Source organism: Ictidomys tridecemlineatus, chromosome 5 (assembly GCF_052094955.1).
Source record: "Ictidomys tridecemlineatus isolate mIctTri1 chromosome 5, mIctTri1.hap1, whole genome shotgun sequence".
Taxonomy (NCBI): Eukaryota; Metazoa; Chordata; class Mammalia; order Rodentia; family Sciuridae; genus Ictidomys; species Ictidomys tridecemlineatus.
This window is the reverse complement of record NC_135481.1, coordinates 9,521,124-9,534,274: the sequence shown is the minus strand read 5'-3', so window position 1 is coordinate 9,534,274 and position 13,151 is coordinate 9,521,124. Positions and strand designations below refer to the sequence as shown.

Here is a 13,151-nt window from a genome sequence, read left to right as displayed (position 1 = left end):
CATCTTTTCACCCCCAGCCTCCTCTACACTCTTGGCAGCACCAGTACCAGCACCATCTTTCTCAAATAAAAACTCCAGGGTCTCACTGCCCTTGACGTTCTGACCTCAACCTGATTTTGCAGCCTTATCCTAATACCTACATCACGCTTCAACTTCACTACTGAGCTACTTTCTGTTCTCCCAACTTCCCACTTCCTTTCAGGTCTTTTCACCTTTATAAGATTTTCCATCTTTAGAAGTCATTTCCTCCTGTTTCTGGAAAAAAATGTTCCTCCTTCAGGATTCAACCTGAATGTCTTTCCAATGAGACACTCACCATACCTGGAATGACCCTTCTTCATAGCATTTGCCACATTACATTGTAACAGGCCTGTGTGGGGAGGGGGGTCTGACTTTTCTAATCACACTGTGTTAACAGAAGCGGGACTGTTGATCCTCTGAGGCTCGCTGGCATCTGGTGTAGGGTCTAACATGATATTCTCTGTATACCTTTTGGTTGAATGTGTGAGTGAAAGGGTATCATTTGTTCTGCTCTAGATGCTAAGACCTGACAGAGCTTTATGAAGTCCAGGCTTTGCAGGCTCCCAGAATTTTAAGCCATTAGACCCCACATGGAATCATATCCAGGTGCTGCATCCTTGGTGGAGAGAAAATTCCATGTTCTTGTGGGTGTCACCGGAAGTGTTGCTGCTCTGAAGTTGCCTTTTCTGGTGTCAAAGCTTTTGGACATTCCTGGGGTGAGTATCCTCTTTAGACTAGTGTAGTGGCCTCTAACATTAGACAGTCATCATTACTATACTATCATGTAATGATAGTAACTATTGTATAATGATACCAGCCTATTTCTCTTCAGTGTGTGGGATTTTCTTGTACTGAGAATTGAACTCAGGGTGCTTTACCACTGAGCTATGTCCATAGTCCTTTTTTTTTTTTTTTTAATTTTTGTTTTTGTAGTTGTAGATGGACAGAATGCCTTTATTTTATTTGTTTATTTTTATGTGGTGCTGAGGATCAAACCCAGTGCCTCACGCATGCTAGGCAAGCGCTCTACCACTGAGCTACAGCCCCAACCCCCTCCCCAGTCCTACCTATCTATCTATTTATTTATTTATTTTGGAATAGGGTCCCACTAAATTTCTGAAGGCCTTGCTAAATTGCTGAGACTGGCCTTGAACTTGTGATCTTCCTGCTTCCCTGGGATTGTAAGCATGTGCCACCATGCCTGGCAGGATTTTCTTTTTCTTAATCATGGTATTTGTGGAGCTCTTCTGGGTGTGTTGGTGTGTGGGCCGTGTAAGCAGGAGCTAGATTAGATTAGATAGTGTGGACAGGATATGAAGGGAGATGGAGAAAGGATGCTGTGGATGGGGGTTTGAGTTCCTATACACTGACCCTGAGAGCCCATGAGATCCTGTGGGAAGGAGGCTGGCTGAGTAAATACAGCAGGTTCTCAGCCCCCACTTGTGCCTTGGGCTCCTCTGCCCCATTTTCACTTGGTTCTGAGCACCGGGGTTCTATTCTTTTGTTAGACACCATGGTTGTCCTGTCAAATGCACTGAAATCTCAAAGGCTCCTCATTGCCCACAGGTCTGGTTTCAAACTTTGCTGCCTCAGGTGTTTGCAGATGCCCAAGGAACCACCAGGTTGTTTTGAGGTTGGAAACTCTAGCCCCTGTTCTTGGCTAGGGCACCTCAATTTTGGTCAGTTTCATATTTTGGGCAAAAGTTCAAAGCCTTAAACAATGTGAAATCCAATAGACGACAACCCCACAGCCCTGTGGTTTGATTTGATGTGGAACTATAGGTTACTTTGGACATTGCTCATGTTATCTGCCATAGTTTTGGGAGCATTATTATGTCACTGGTGAGACCCAGGCTGTGCCTTTTCCTTGTTTATCTGCTTAGTCCCTAATGTAGGGTGGCTCAGGCAGCTATATCTGACATGTCCAGCAGGGGGCGGTGCTCACCCAGAGATGACTGTGAGGACAGCCGTGGGGTCTGGGAAAGCTTGTTTTCACTTTTTTTTTTTTTAATGTTCCACAAACTTCTACCCAGAAAGTCACCCCCTCATCCCACCTTCCAGGCTGGGATAAGCAGTGAAACTGCCAGCTAGACCAGAGGAGGGAGGGAAGAGAAACTCACGGCTGCTTTGAGAACTGGGTACTGTGGTTTGGGGGCAGTGCTGTCAGGGACTGGCTACCCTCTTGTGTGCCCAGAATCATTGGTAGGAGGTAGACACCTAGAGCCTTGAGGGTGGGAGACCTGGAAGGGGTGGCAGCAGCTAGAGCCTCTGTCTCCACCCCCTGGGAAAGGAGGGAGCCATGTAGTTCCTTTTCTCATAGACCCAAAGCAAGTGAGTTTCCGGGACAGGGTGGATGGGGGCAGGGAGTCCTACCCCAGGAAACAGATGGGCAGCCTCAGAGCTAGGGGAAATGGCAACCCCGCCACTTCCTCCCATCCCACGCAGCCATCATTTATGGGGGGTTTGAGGAAAGGGTTGCCTGGAGCAGGGAAGCTGTCCAGCCTACCCCAGGCATTTTAGCTTGGGCCTCCTGGGAGGACAGGCCATGTCTGGAACAGGACTTGGCCCTCCCTCTCTGGCTGGGGTTGAAACTGGATCAAGGCAGCCAGAGGGCACTGGGCTGGGAGGGAAGCCTCTTTACTTTGGAACCTGCCCTTCTCATTTTAAAATAGGGATAATTATTGCTACTCATCCCCCATGTGCTTGTCAGGCACCATGAGGTATTGGCTGGGGACACAGATGACAGAGATGACAGTTTGTCATCTTGTGCAAGCAACTAGGCACAGAGCTTGGCATGCAGAAGCACTTAACAGTGTGTGTGTTTCCTGTCCACCACCCCCACTTTCCCCCATGTGCTGTCCTTGGGCCAGCAGCATAGTGTGAGGTATTGGGGTTTGTGAGAAAGCCATATGGAAAAAGCCATGGAACCACAGTTTCCCTGACAAAGTGAGGGTCCTCATCCCTCTTCAGGTAAACAGCTCACCATGCCTAGCTTTGCTAAGTATGTTCCTGTGAGACATCCCAGGTTTACCTAGAGTTGGCCCCAGATGTTAGACACTACCACCCTTCCTAGTGGTCCTGAGCTCCCCATTTCTCTCTTCTGCCCTGCCCCCCAGCAGTCTTTGTCCCTTGGAGCACTTTCAACTCTTTGCCTGCTGAATTGTGAGTTCATGTACACAAGGCTTTACTGAGCTCCCTTCAGGACACCAGGATTGACTAGCCATTGAACAGCTGGGCTGTAGGCTGCTGGGAGTTGGGCAATTCTGCAGACCTGGCTCATAACTACATCTGATCCATCAGTATGTGCAGGTGTCCCGGAGAGCCACTGATCTAAAGGTCATTGTGCTGCCACCCCAGAGCCAGATCAGGGAGTCTGTGGTGGCCTATGGCAAGGGGTGGATTTAGTCATAATCTCATACCAGCAGCCAGGGAGAGAAGATACCCTAAAGTCCTCAAGCCTATATGTAGGAGGGAGGAACTGGTAGGGGACAACCCTATGCTAAGAGAAGCAGCTGAGCAGAGAGGATGTCTGATGCTGGAACTCTGGGAAAGTCAGTTCTTTTTGGCTTAAATTTTCTTTTATCCATGCAGTTAAGGGGAGACAGGTACTCAGATGTCCATCTCCAGAGCTTCTGTAAGGTGGATACTAGAAGATTCTAGATGTGAAGGCAAAAGGGACTAGGACCTATAGGTAGCCTGAGGTTGGAGTCCAGGAGCTCCAGGGGGTTTGCATTTTTTAATCATCATGTAATTGGGCAGCAGTTACATCTGGGCTGTTAGTTCAAATCACTCTCTGCCCTTTGGCTGGCAGCCTGGCTTGCACCCTTCAAACTTAGAAGAAGACAGACACCAAAGTAGCTTCTCAGGGCAGGTATTAATGGCTGAGAGGTAGAAGAGGATTCTAAATGTGAGAAACTTTCCACTAAGAAGTACATGGGTCTTTAGAGAAGGAATGAATGTCTAGAATGTCCATCAGGATATCTAGGATTGCCAAGGATGAAGGAAAGAGCGTCTGGCTCATATGCAGTACAAAATAAATTCTGCTTTTCTGGAAGAACATTTGGCAACATAGAAATTTTAAGTGTTCTTAGCTCTTTAAACTATTTAGAGTATATTTATAAAAGTTGACCATATGTACAAGAATGTTCATTATAGCATTGTATATCATTTCAAAACAAAATGTTGAACTATAGAAAGCTGTGGTATAGCTGAGCAAGACAGTATGTGCCTGTGATCCCAGAGACTCTGCATAATGAGGCAGAAGGATTGCAAGTTTGAGGCCAGCCTCGGCTATTTAGCAAGACTTTGTGTTAAAATAAAAAGGACTGGGGATATAGCTCAGTGGTAGAGTGCCCCCGAGTTTAATCCCCAGAACTAAGAAAAAAGAAAAAAAATACAAGCAAGCTATGGTGCACTTATGGCATAGCCTCTCAATGAGTTAGTTTGCAGCAGTACAGAAAAATGAGATGTACCTCTCATACTGACGTGGGACTATTCTTGGGATAGAAGTGAAATAAGCATAGAATAGGAGATGGCACACTTTACCTACAGGCCAGATCCAGCCCATTGCCTCTTTTTGTACAACTTGTGCCTAAGAATGATTTTTTTTTTTGTAGTGCTGGGGATCAAACCCAAGGTCTTGTGTATGTGAGGCAAGCATTCTGCCACTGAGCTACATCATCAACCCCAATTTCTACATTCTTAAGTGGTTAAAAGAAGTTAAAAAAAAATGAGCTGAGGGTTGAGGCAGCAGCTCAGAGGTAGAGCACTTGCCCAGTATGTGTGAGGCACTGGATTTGATCCTTAGCACCACATAAAAATAAATAAATAAAATTAAGGCATTGTGTCCATCTACAGTTAAAAATATTTTTTTTTTTTAAATGAGCTGGGTGTGGTGGCATACTCCTGTAATCACATGTGTGTGGGAGGCCAGGGCAGGAGGATTGCAAATTCAAGGCCAACCTTGGCTAACTTAGTGAGACCCTGTCTCAAAATAAATACATAAAAAGGACTGAGGATATAGCTCAGTGGTAAAACGCCTCTGGATTCAATCTCTAGTACCAAAAAGAAAAAGCAAGGAATTCACCTTTTAGAGTTTATAATATTTCATTGGCACACAGCCACACCCTTTCACTTACGTATTGCCCATGGCTGTACTTGCGCTCCTCCAGAGTTGAGTAAATGGGACAAAGCCCAAAACATTATCTGGCCCTTTATAGAAAGTTTGCTGACCTCTGGAGCATAGTGTGGTTCCTCTGTGTGTTCACACATGTGAGTTTTGCCTGTGGTTTTTTCCTCTGGAGGTTGTTTCCCTTCCAAAAATAGACTTATTTTTCATTTTGCATCATTTTTTCAATTTTCATTTCCTAACTTATGTATTTGTTTTCTTTTTTTTATGTCAGTGGACTTTTGGTCGGGGATTATGGAACATTCATTGTAACTTTTTGCTTTTTTTTTTTTTAAAGTGGTCACTGAGGAAGGAGAGCAGGGGAAGCCAGGCCTGGTTTGAGCTTTTCCTTTCTTTCCAGGAAGAGGCCACCTGCCTGCTCTATAGTCTTGCTGTGGAAACTCTGAGGCCTGTATTTGTGCCTCTGTTGGCTTCAATGGTCCCTTTCTCCCTGCCCTGCAGACCTCTCCCCTGCACCTGTAGGGAGTGAGCTCAGAGGCAGCCAGCCCTGGGCTTCAGACAGAGGGTCCTGTACCCCAGTGTCCTTCCATGATGCCCTAGAACAATATCCCCATGGAGAGCCTCTATATCCTGCCTTTTTGGTTTTGCTCTTGGGAATTTTCTTGAGTTAGGGAATGGCACAGCATGAGGTGCTGATATGACTAGAATACCAACTCCCCCAGGAAGCAGGTGAGAGAATGCCTGTTTTCTGCAGGCAGAAACTCACGTGTGAAAAGTGGGGAAAGCCGAGGGATTACAAAAGGACCCAGGTTTCCCAGTGTGCTGGATCAACCCATAGAAACCATGTGGTCAGAGAGGAAGAGACTCACTCGCCTGAGATCTTTCAGCAAGTAAGTTGGCAAAACTGGGCTTGAAGCCACGTGTCCTGACTTCTGTCAACAAGTAAATTTGAGGTCAGACTTGGAACCTGGACATTCGTTGCTTAAGCCTACCAAAGCTGCCAGGTTGAGAACCCCTAGGAATTATGGACTTTTGCCTTGGTCTGTCCCGCTTTATAGTTAGGAGTCATGGTTCTATGTGCCCCACCTCTGAATTAGACTGAGCCCTGACTGAGGGCACAGCTCCTGTCTTGCCAGCTCTGGCCCCATGGTGTATAGTAGATGTTTGCTGAGTTGAGGCATCATTATGAGACATCGAGATACTTAGGCATTTGTTAATGAAGCCACCTCCACAACTCCTGTCCCATGTGCTGACTGCACTGGGTACCAAGAGTCCTTTTACTTCAAGTATACCTGACACCTCCATGGCTCAGGTTAGAGTCAGTGGTATCTTTTTTTTTTTTTTTTTTCTTTCAGTACCGGGGATGGAACTCAGGGCCTCATGCATGCTAGGCAAGGGCTCTACCATTGAGCTACACCCCCAGCCCTTTTTATTTTAATTTGAGGTCTTGCTAAGCTGCCTAGGTTAACCTTGAGCATATCCTCCTGCCTCAGCCTTCAGAGAAGCTGGCATAATAGGTGTGCCACCACCATGCCCCACTAGGTCCTGGACACAGATCAGGAGCATGTCACTGTCAATACTGATGGGCCCAATGTCAGGGTCCTCTGCTGTACATGCCAGCCCGGAGACTTGAGCCACCAATGCCCTATGCCTTGCCTTGTCACAGTTTGAGTCCCTGACTGATAGATCCTCTTAGAATCTTCTTTGCTTTCCTGTGGAGCCATCATCATATTCTCCACTACAAATTTCAGCTCTTCTGCGGTCGCTCAGCTATAGGTTCCAGCTGGGGCTTTTCTACTTTGTTTGCATATACCAGAATTGCACCAACCAATATGATAGCTACTAACCCATTCAACTTTAAGGTAATTAAAATTAAATAAAACCAGAAATTCAGTTCTTTGGTCACATCAGCCACCCTCAAATGCTCAATGGCCACGTGTGACTGGTGGCTATTATGCTAGACTGCTCAGACAGGACCATTTCTGTCACTACAGAGAGTTCTGTTGGATAGTGCTGTAGAGTAGTGGTTTTCCACTGAGGCAGTTTTGCCTCTCACAGGACAATGGACAATGTCCAGAGACACTTTTTGGTTGTCAAACCAAGAGGTGGTGGTGCTGCTGCCTAATGATTGTAGTGGGTGGAAGACAAGGATGGAAGTGGGAACTTGGGCCATGAGATTTGTCTCATCCTTTTGCTGCAGAGTACTTTCTGCACAATTTCTTTTGATAATATGCCCAAGAAACTACTTGGGCCAGACTAGGGTCCTTAAAGTAGAAGTTGAAGTGTCACCCCCAAATTCTGTTTCTATTTCCCTTCCCTGCCTCTGCAGGAACTCCATACTCCAATTTAGGAACTCCATACTTCTGATTGGGATTCTCTCTTTTTTTTGCGGGGGTAATATACCTGGGATGAACTCAGGACACTCAACCACTGACCCACATCCATAGCCCTATTTTATATTTTATTAGAAACAGTCTCACTGAGTTACTTAGTACCTCGCCATTGCTGAGGCTGGCTCTGAACTTGCGATCCTCCTGCTTCAGCCTCTCGAACTGCTGGGATTACAGGTGTGTGCCACTGCACTTGACTAGATTGGGATTCTTGATGTCTCTTTAGGAGGGAAAAACAAATCAGACTTTCAACTGGTTTCAGGAAAGAATCTCTATAAATGCTAGACAAAATGCAGACTGTGCCAGGTGTGGAGGTGCACCCCTGTAATCCCAGTGGCTTGGGAGGCTGAGGCAGGAGGATTACAAGTTCAAAGCCAGCCTTGGCAATTTAGTGAGGCCCTAAGCAACTTAGCATGATCCTGTCTCTAAATAAAATATTAAAAAGGGCTGGTTGGGGGGTGGCTGACATTGTAGCTCAGTGGCAGAGCACTTGCCTAGCATGTGTGAGGCACTGGGTTCAATGCTCAGTACCACAGAATAAATAAATTAAATAAAGGTATTGTGTCCATCTACAACTAAAGAAAAAATAAATAAAAAGGGCTAGGGAAGTGGTTCAGTGGTTAAGTACCCCTGGTTTCAATCCCCATTACCAAAAATGAAAATAAAATCAAAAGGCAGACTGCTTTATGGAATAGGGTCTTAGCCAGGTCTCAGTCTTATCACACAAAAAAGTTCAAGCTAAAAATGTTAGAGGTAGGGCTGAGGATGTAACTCAAAGGTAGAGAGCACAACTTAGCATATGTGAGGACTAGGGTCCAATTCCCAGTACTGAAAAAAGAAAGAAAAGAAAGATACAAAAACTATTCTTAGGGTTCTCTGCAGGAGAGCAAGCAAAGAGCTGCCTTTCAGGAATGTTGTAGTATACAGGAGACTGGTGTATGTGTGTATGTGTGTGTGTGTGTGTGTGTGTGTGTGTGTGTGTGTGTGTGTGTGTGTATGTGTGTGTGAGATGGTGTTTTTTTTATTTTTATTTTTATTTTTTGTGGTACTTGTGCCCAGCCCTGCTTCTGTCAGGTGTAAGAGAAAGTCTAAGAGAGTACCTGGCCTTGAGGTGTTTGTGACCTACCAGGCAGGGCTCCTGGGCATTTACTGGGAAAAGGTCAGGGTGAATGAGTGAATAGTCTTAATTATTTAGTAACTTAGAAAGTAATACCACATGCTTTAAAAAAAATGTATACAGACCCACACCCAGCCCTTGGCTCCCAGGACCTTTTGGCTGAGTGAATGAAGATGAAAGAACAAAGCCTACAGGGCTGGTGACTCAGATCAAGTTGGTATCCCTATAAAACCAGAAAAAACAAGCCTGGGCCTGCCCTACAGCACTGGGGGCCAGGTCACTGCCAGGAGAGGTGGCTGCTTCAGTGGGGCCAGAGAGGGGCTTGGGGAAGGACCTGCCCATCACATGTTCTTCACTGTACCCTTCAGGTGAAGACACTGACCTAGGAGGCTTCCTCACAGTGTGACTGTGAAGCGTGGGAGGATACACAGGCTGAGAGACTGAGGTCAACTAAAGTGCTTAGCTTAGCAGGAATCAAGTAGGACTATTGTCCAGGGTGGGAGACCTCACAGACCCTGGGTGGAGGGTGCAATATGAAGGCTCTGAGACCTTGAGTGGAGGAAAGAAAGGTAGAGGCAGGAGGGAGCCCTTGAACAAAGGGAATGCCGATTGGGAATATTTCTGAAGACTAGCATTAAGTTATAGGCCCTTTGAGAGTTGGCAGGAAGTTTGGGAATTGGGGAGAATGAGGGCACTAGATCCTCAAGAAGCAACTTTCCAAAATTCAGAGTAGAGAAGATGAACCAAGGATGTTCTCTTTCTTTCTTGGTATTGGGGGTTGGAACTGGGGTGCTTTATCACTGAGCTACATCCCGGCCATTTTTATTTTTATTTTTATTTTGAGACACGGGCTCAGTGAGTTACTAATTGTGATCTTCCTGCCTTAGCCTTCCAAGTCACTGGGATTATGGGGGTTTGCCATCATATGTGGCTTGGGACATTCTTAAGTAGCCAATAGTTCAGGATGGTTGGGAAGCTCTCAGACATGAAAGACAGCCATTCCCATGAGAAAGAGGAGGCAGTGTGTGAGCAGCTGCCTGGGAAGCCCCCTACTGAAGGAGATGGAAAGCAGTTAAATAGAAAGGAAGACACGCTGCGGCTGGGGTTGTGGCTCAGTGGTTTAGAGCGCTTGCCTAGCATGTGTGAGGCACTGAGTTCGATTCTCAGCACCACATATAAATGAATAAAGGTCCATCAATAACCAGTAAAAATTAAAAAAAAGAAAGGAGGACACGTGACCAAAGATGAAGTTAGAGCACAGAACAGAGGCCCCCAGAGTGAGCTGAAGTTTATGGGGAAATTTAGGAAGAACAAAATGACTACATATCAATATTGGGGAAAAGAATAATGGAACAGTGTCTGGAGCTTGAGGCCAGTGGTGTGACACCGGTGGGGGATGGGAGGAATCCCTTGTGTCCCATTTCATTTCATCTTCCTTTTGAGGTTTGGGAAAACCCAAATGATCCTGGGAACATAAGGTTTTCCAGAAAAGACCTCACCAGTCTCCTGCCTGGTAGACCCAGCATACTTAGGATATAGTAAAATTCTCTGGGAGCCTGTAGATACTTCTGTTGCAGAATTTCTCCTTTGACGTCTGTCTGCTAAGTGTTCCAAATCTGACAACACTTGGGATGGAGAAGGGTGATATGTTGGCAGTTTGGGATGGTGCTGGGGGGCTTCACTGTCCTTTGGCAGATGGTGCAGTCCATCTACATTCAGCCGTCTGTCCCTCCCACCTTCCCAGGTACTCAGCACCTCCAATTCCTGAGATTTCCTTGGGCTCCTTGTCTCTAATGGACTTTTTTCTTAGCTGCCTTGTAGGTTCTCGGAATTTGGTTTTTAAATCTCATCTCATCTGATCTCATTTCATCTCTAATACTTCTTTCCACTTCTGAGGATTCTTAAATGTATTAATGTGTCCTAGTGGCTGTCATTTTTTTCTCCTTTTTGTTCTTGGGAGTTTTAGCTGAAAGTTTATTCTTCTGTTTAACCTTTATGTATCTTTGGTTTGAAATGTGTCTTTTTAGACAACCTATTGATGAATTAAAAAACATTCAAGATGAGCATTTGAATTTTTTTTTTAATTTTAACATTTATTAGTTTTCGGCGGACACAACATCTTTGTTTGTATGTGGTGCTGAGGATTGATCCCGGGTCGCACGCATGCCAGGCAAGCGCGCTACCGCTTGAGCCACATCCTCAGCCCACCAAACATTTGAATTTTGATCAGGAGTGCAACTCATTATATATTTACGCTAATTCCTATTACACTACTACTTTTGCCATCTTCTCTCTCTCTCTCTCTCTCTCTCTCTCCAGTACTGAGGATTAAACCCAGGGAGCTCCACATCCCACTGAGCCACATCCCTAGCCTTTTAAAAATTTTTTATTTTGAGACAGGGTCTTCCTAAATTGCTGAGGCTGGCCTTGAACTTGTGATGCTCCTGCCTTGACCTCCTGTGTTATCAGGATTATAGGCATGCACCATTGCACCCTGTTACTTCTGCCATCTTACTTAATGCTTTCTATTTTCTGTCTGCTGCTGCTTCTCCTTTTTTGTGTAAATTGAATTTTCTTCTCCTGGTTTGAGAGTTTTACATTGTTATGGTTATGTTAACCAAATCATGGTTATGTTAATCATGGTTATGTTAACTTTTTATGCCTCACACTTCCCCATGAAGAAGTCAAGACCCTCAGCATGGTCCCCTCTCCCTCTGCTCTTTCTGCCTGTGCAAGTACAGTAACTTCTCCAGGCCTGGATTCTATGGAGAGACAAGGCAACCCTGCTTACTTGGCATTTTGCTCAGAACTGGGCAAGGTTTGTTGAGGGCTATCTTAAAGGAGCCTCCAGTATTCTGGCAGTTTGTTTTAAAAGACCTCTAAAAAGTCCCTGAGGTTTGGAGCAAGTCCTGGGGATGGTAGATTCTTAGAGGAAGTGGTCAGGCAATGGACAGGTCAGTAGAGCCAGGAGCCCCAGACCTTCAATTGTTCCTTAGTTCTTCTCTGTGACATATCTACCCCTGGTCCCAGCTTTGCTCTCAGGTGCTGTGTAGACTATGGCTACCCCCACTCCCTGTACTAAAGACAGAAAACAACAGGAAAGTGGGCCTCAGGGGGACAGTAGGAGGAGTAGTGACTAGGCTGAATTGGCATGGGCATTGTAAGGTCCTTGCTTAGCATCTGGATGGCCAGCTTAAGTGACAGCCACCATTTTAAGAAAAATTTTGCTTTCCTGCTCAAGGGCCTGTCTGAGAAAGGCGGCTCACTACTCCCTCATACCAACCCCACCCTTAACTGCTCGCATTAGGACCCACCTGGCCGCATAAAAGTCCTGAACCCCAATCCTGTTTTGCCTCTCTGTCTATTGAGAGATGGCCTTTATTTGTCAGCTCTGATAAATAAACTCGTGTGTGTATCTCGGCCTGGTCTCTGTCTTTCATTTCTTGCTCACCCGACTCCTGGTTCCTCACTTTCCTTTCAGACATGCCCCATTCCAAAGGAGCACCCTGACCAATGCCACCAAGTCCTTATCAAGTAGGAATGTGGATCCAACAGCACCAGAGTTTTTGCTTTTGCACGAGAAGTCAGGAAATTGAATTTCTTGTGTGAAATCTTCCAATCTCCATATTAGCTCACAAATGTTTATAACCTGTGCAGGACACACAGAGTGTCTGCAGGCTGGCTCTGCTCCAGATATTGTTTTGCCCTTGCCCATTGCTGTGGTTAGTCATTGATTCTGTCCATGTCACCTTTGGTTCTTTTCCCTCTGGGACTCAGTGTCCTCTCCTAACTTAGTGGTTTCCCCCAAAAGTGTGATTTCCCACACCCTTCCCCTCCAGCCACTCCTCTGGTCCCCTTTGTTATTTTGCCAACTAGTTAGTCTGACATCTTCTTTTACAGATGATGGCTAGCCCATCTAGGGCCTTTCACACTATGTGTGTTTTTTCTCTCAGCCATTTGTTCTTTTGAGCAGGTTAAACACCTTCCTTGTTTGTATTAGTGATTTGTAAATGGGTCAGGTAAAGGGAAACTCATTCTCCCCTATGAGTGTTGGGCACACAGGGTTGGCTTTCCGGGAGCCTGACTGCAGCCTGAGCCCACGAGTCCTGTTCCTAGAAATAGAGAAGAAACTGCTCTCACTGGTGTGTGGATGCAGACTTAGCTTGCCAGTCCCAGATCTTGTGCCTTGGCCTGCAGAGGGCAGGACTGCCATGTGGCACAGAGCTGGTGAGCTGTTTCAGGCGCCCCTCCTGCCTTCAGTGGCCTCACTAGTTGCCTTGGGTTCCCTGCCTCAGCCCCTGGCCTCACTCTGCCTAAGTGGCAAGAGTTGCCACTTTATATGCACTGGATAGTTTGTGACTCAGTCCTCAGTGGCCCCTCAGATGGGGAAGTGAAACAGCTGCACCTGGCCAGGCCTGACCTTTGGGTGACAGCGGAAGTAGCTGTACAAACATGGGGCTCACTGCTCTGGGGAAGTCCTCTCTAAAGCCAGGCT

The 13,151-nt window shown here is 46.0% G+C and overlaps 1 protein-coding gene across 14 annotated transcripts in view; it reads left to right on the top strand.

The window, feature by feature from the left end:
* The window catches only part of LOC110598451 (phosphopantothenoylcysteine decarboxylase), a 74,043-nt gene that overhangs the window by 4,946 nt on the left and 55,946 nt on the right, over positions 1-13,151 (top strand). For 5 of the 14 annotated variants that reach the window (XR_013438698.1, XR_013438697.1, XR_013438696.1 and 2 more), the window contains exon 1: positions 4,783-6,039. The exons of 2 other annotated variants lie outside the window; for them this stretch is intronic. Coding sequence is in view for 7 of the 12 variants with exons in the window: in XM_078049287.1 (XP_077905413.1) it covers positions 5,887-6,039 (153 nt within the window). In the remaining 5 variants the exon portion in view is untranslated. Of the gene's footprint in view, positions 1-537; positions 738-4,762; positions 6,040-13,151 lie in introns of those variants that run through there. 7 more of the 14 variants (XM_078049292.1, XM_078049289.1, XM_078049286.1 and 4 more) reach the window with 4 other exon arrangements.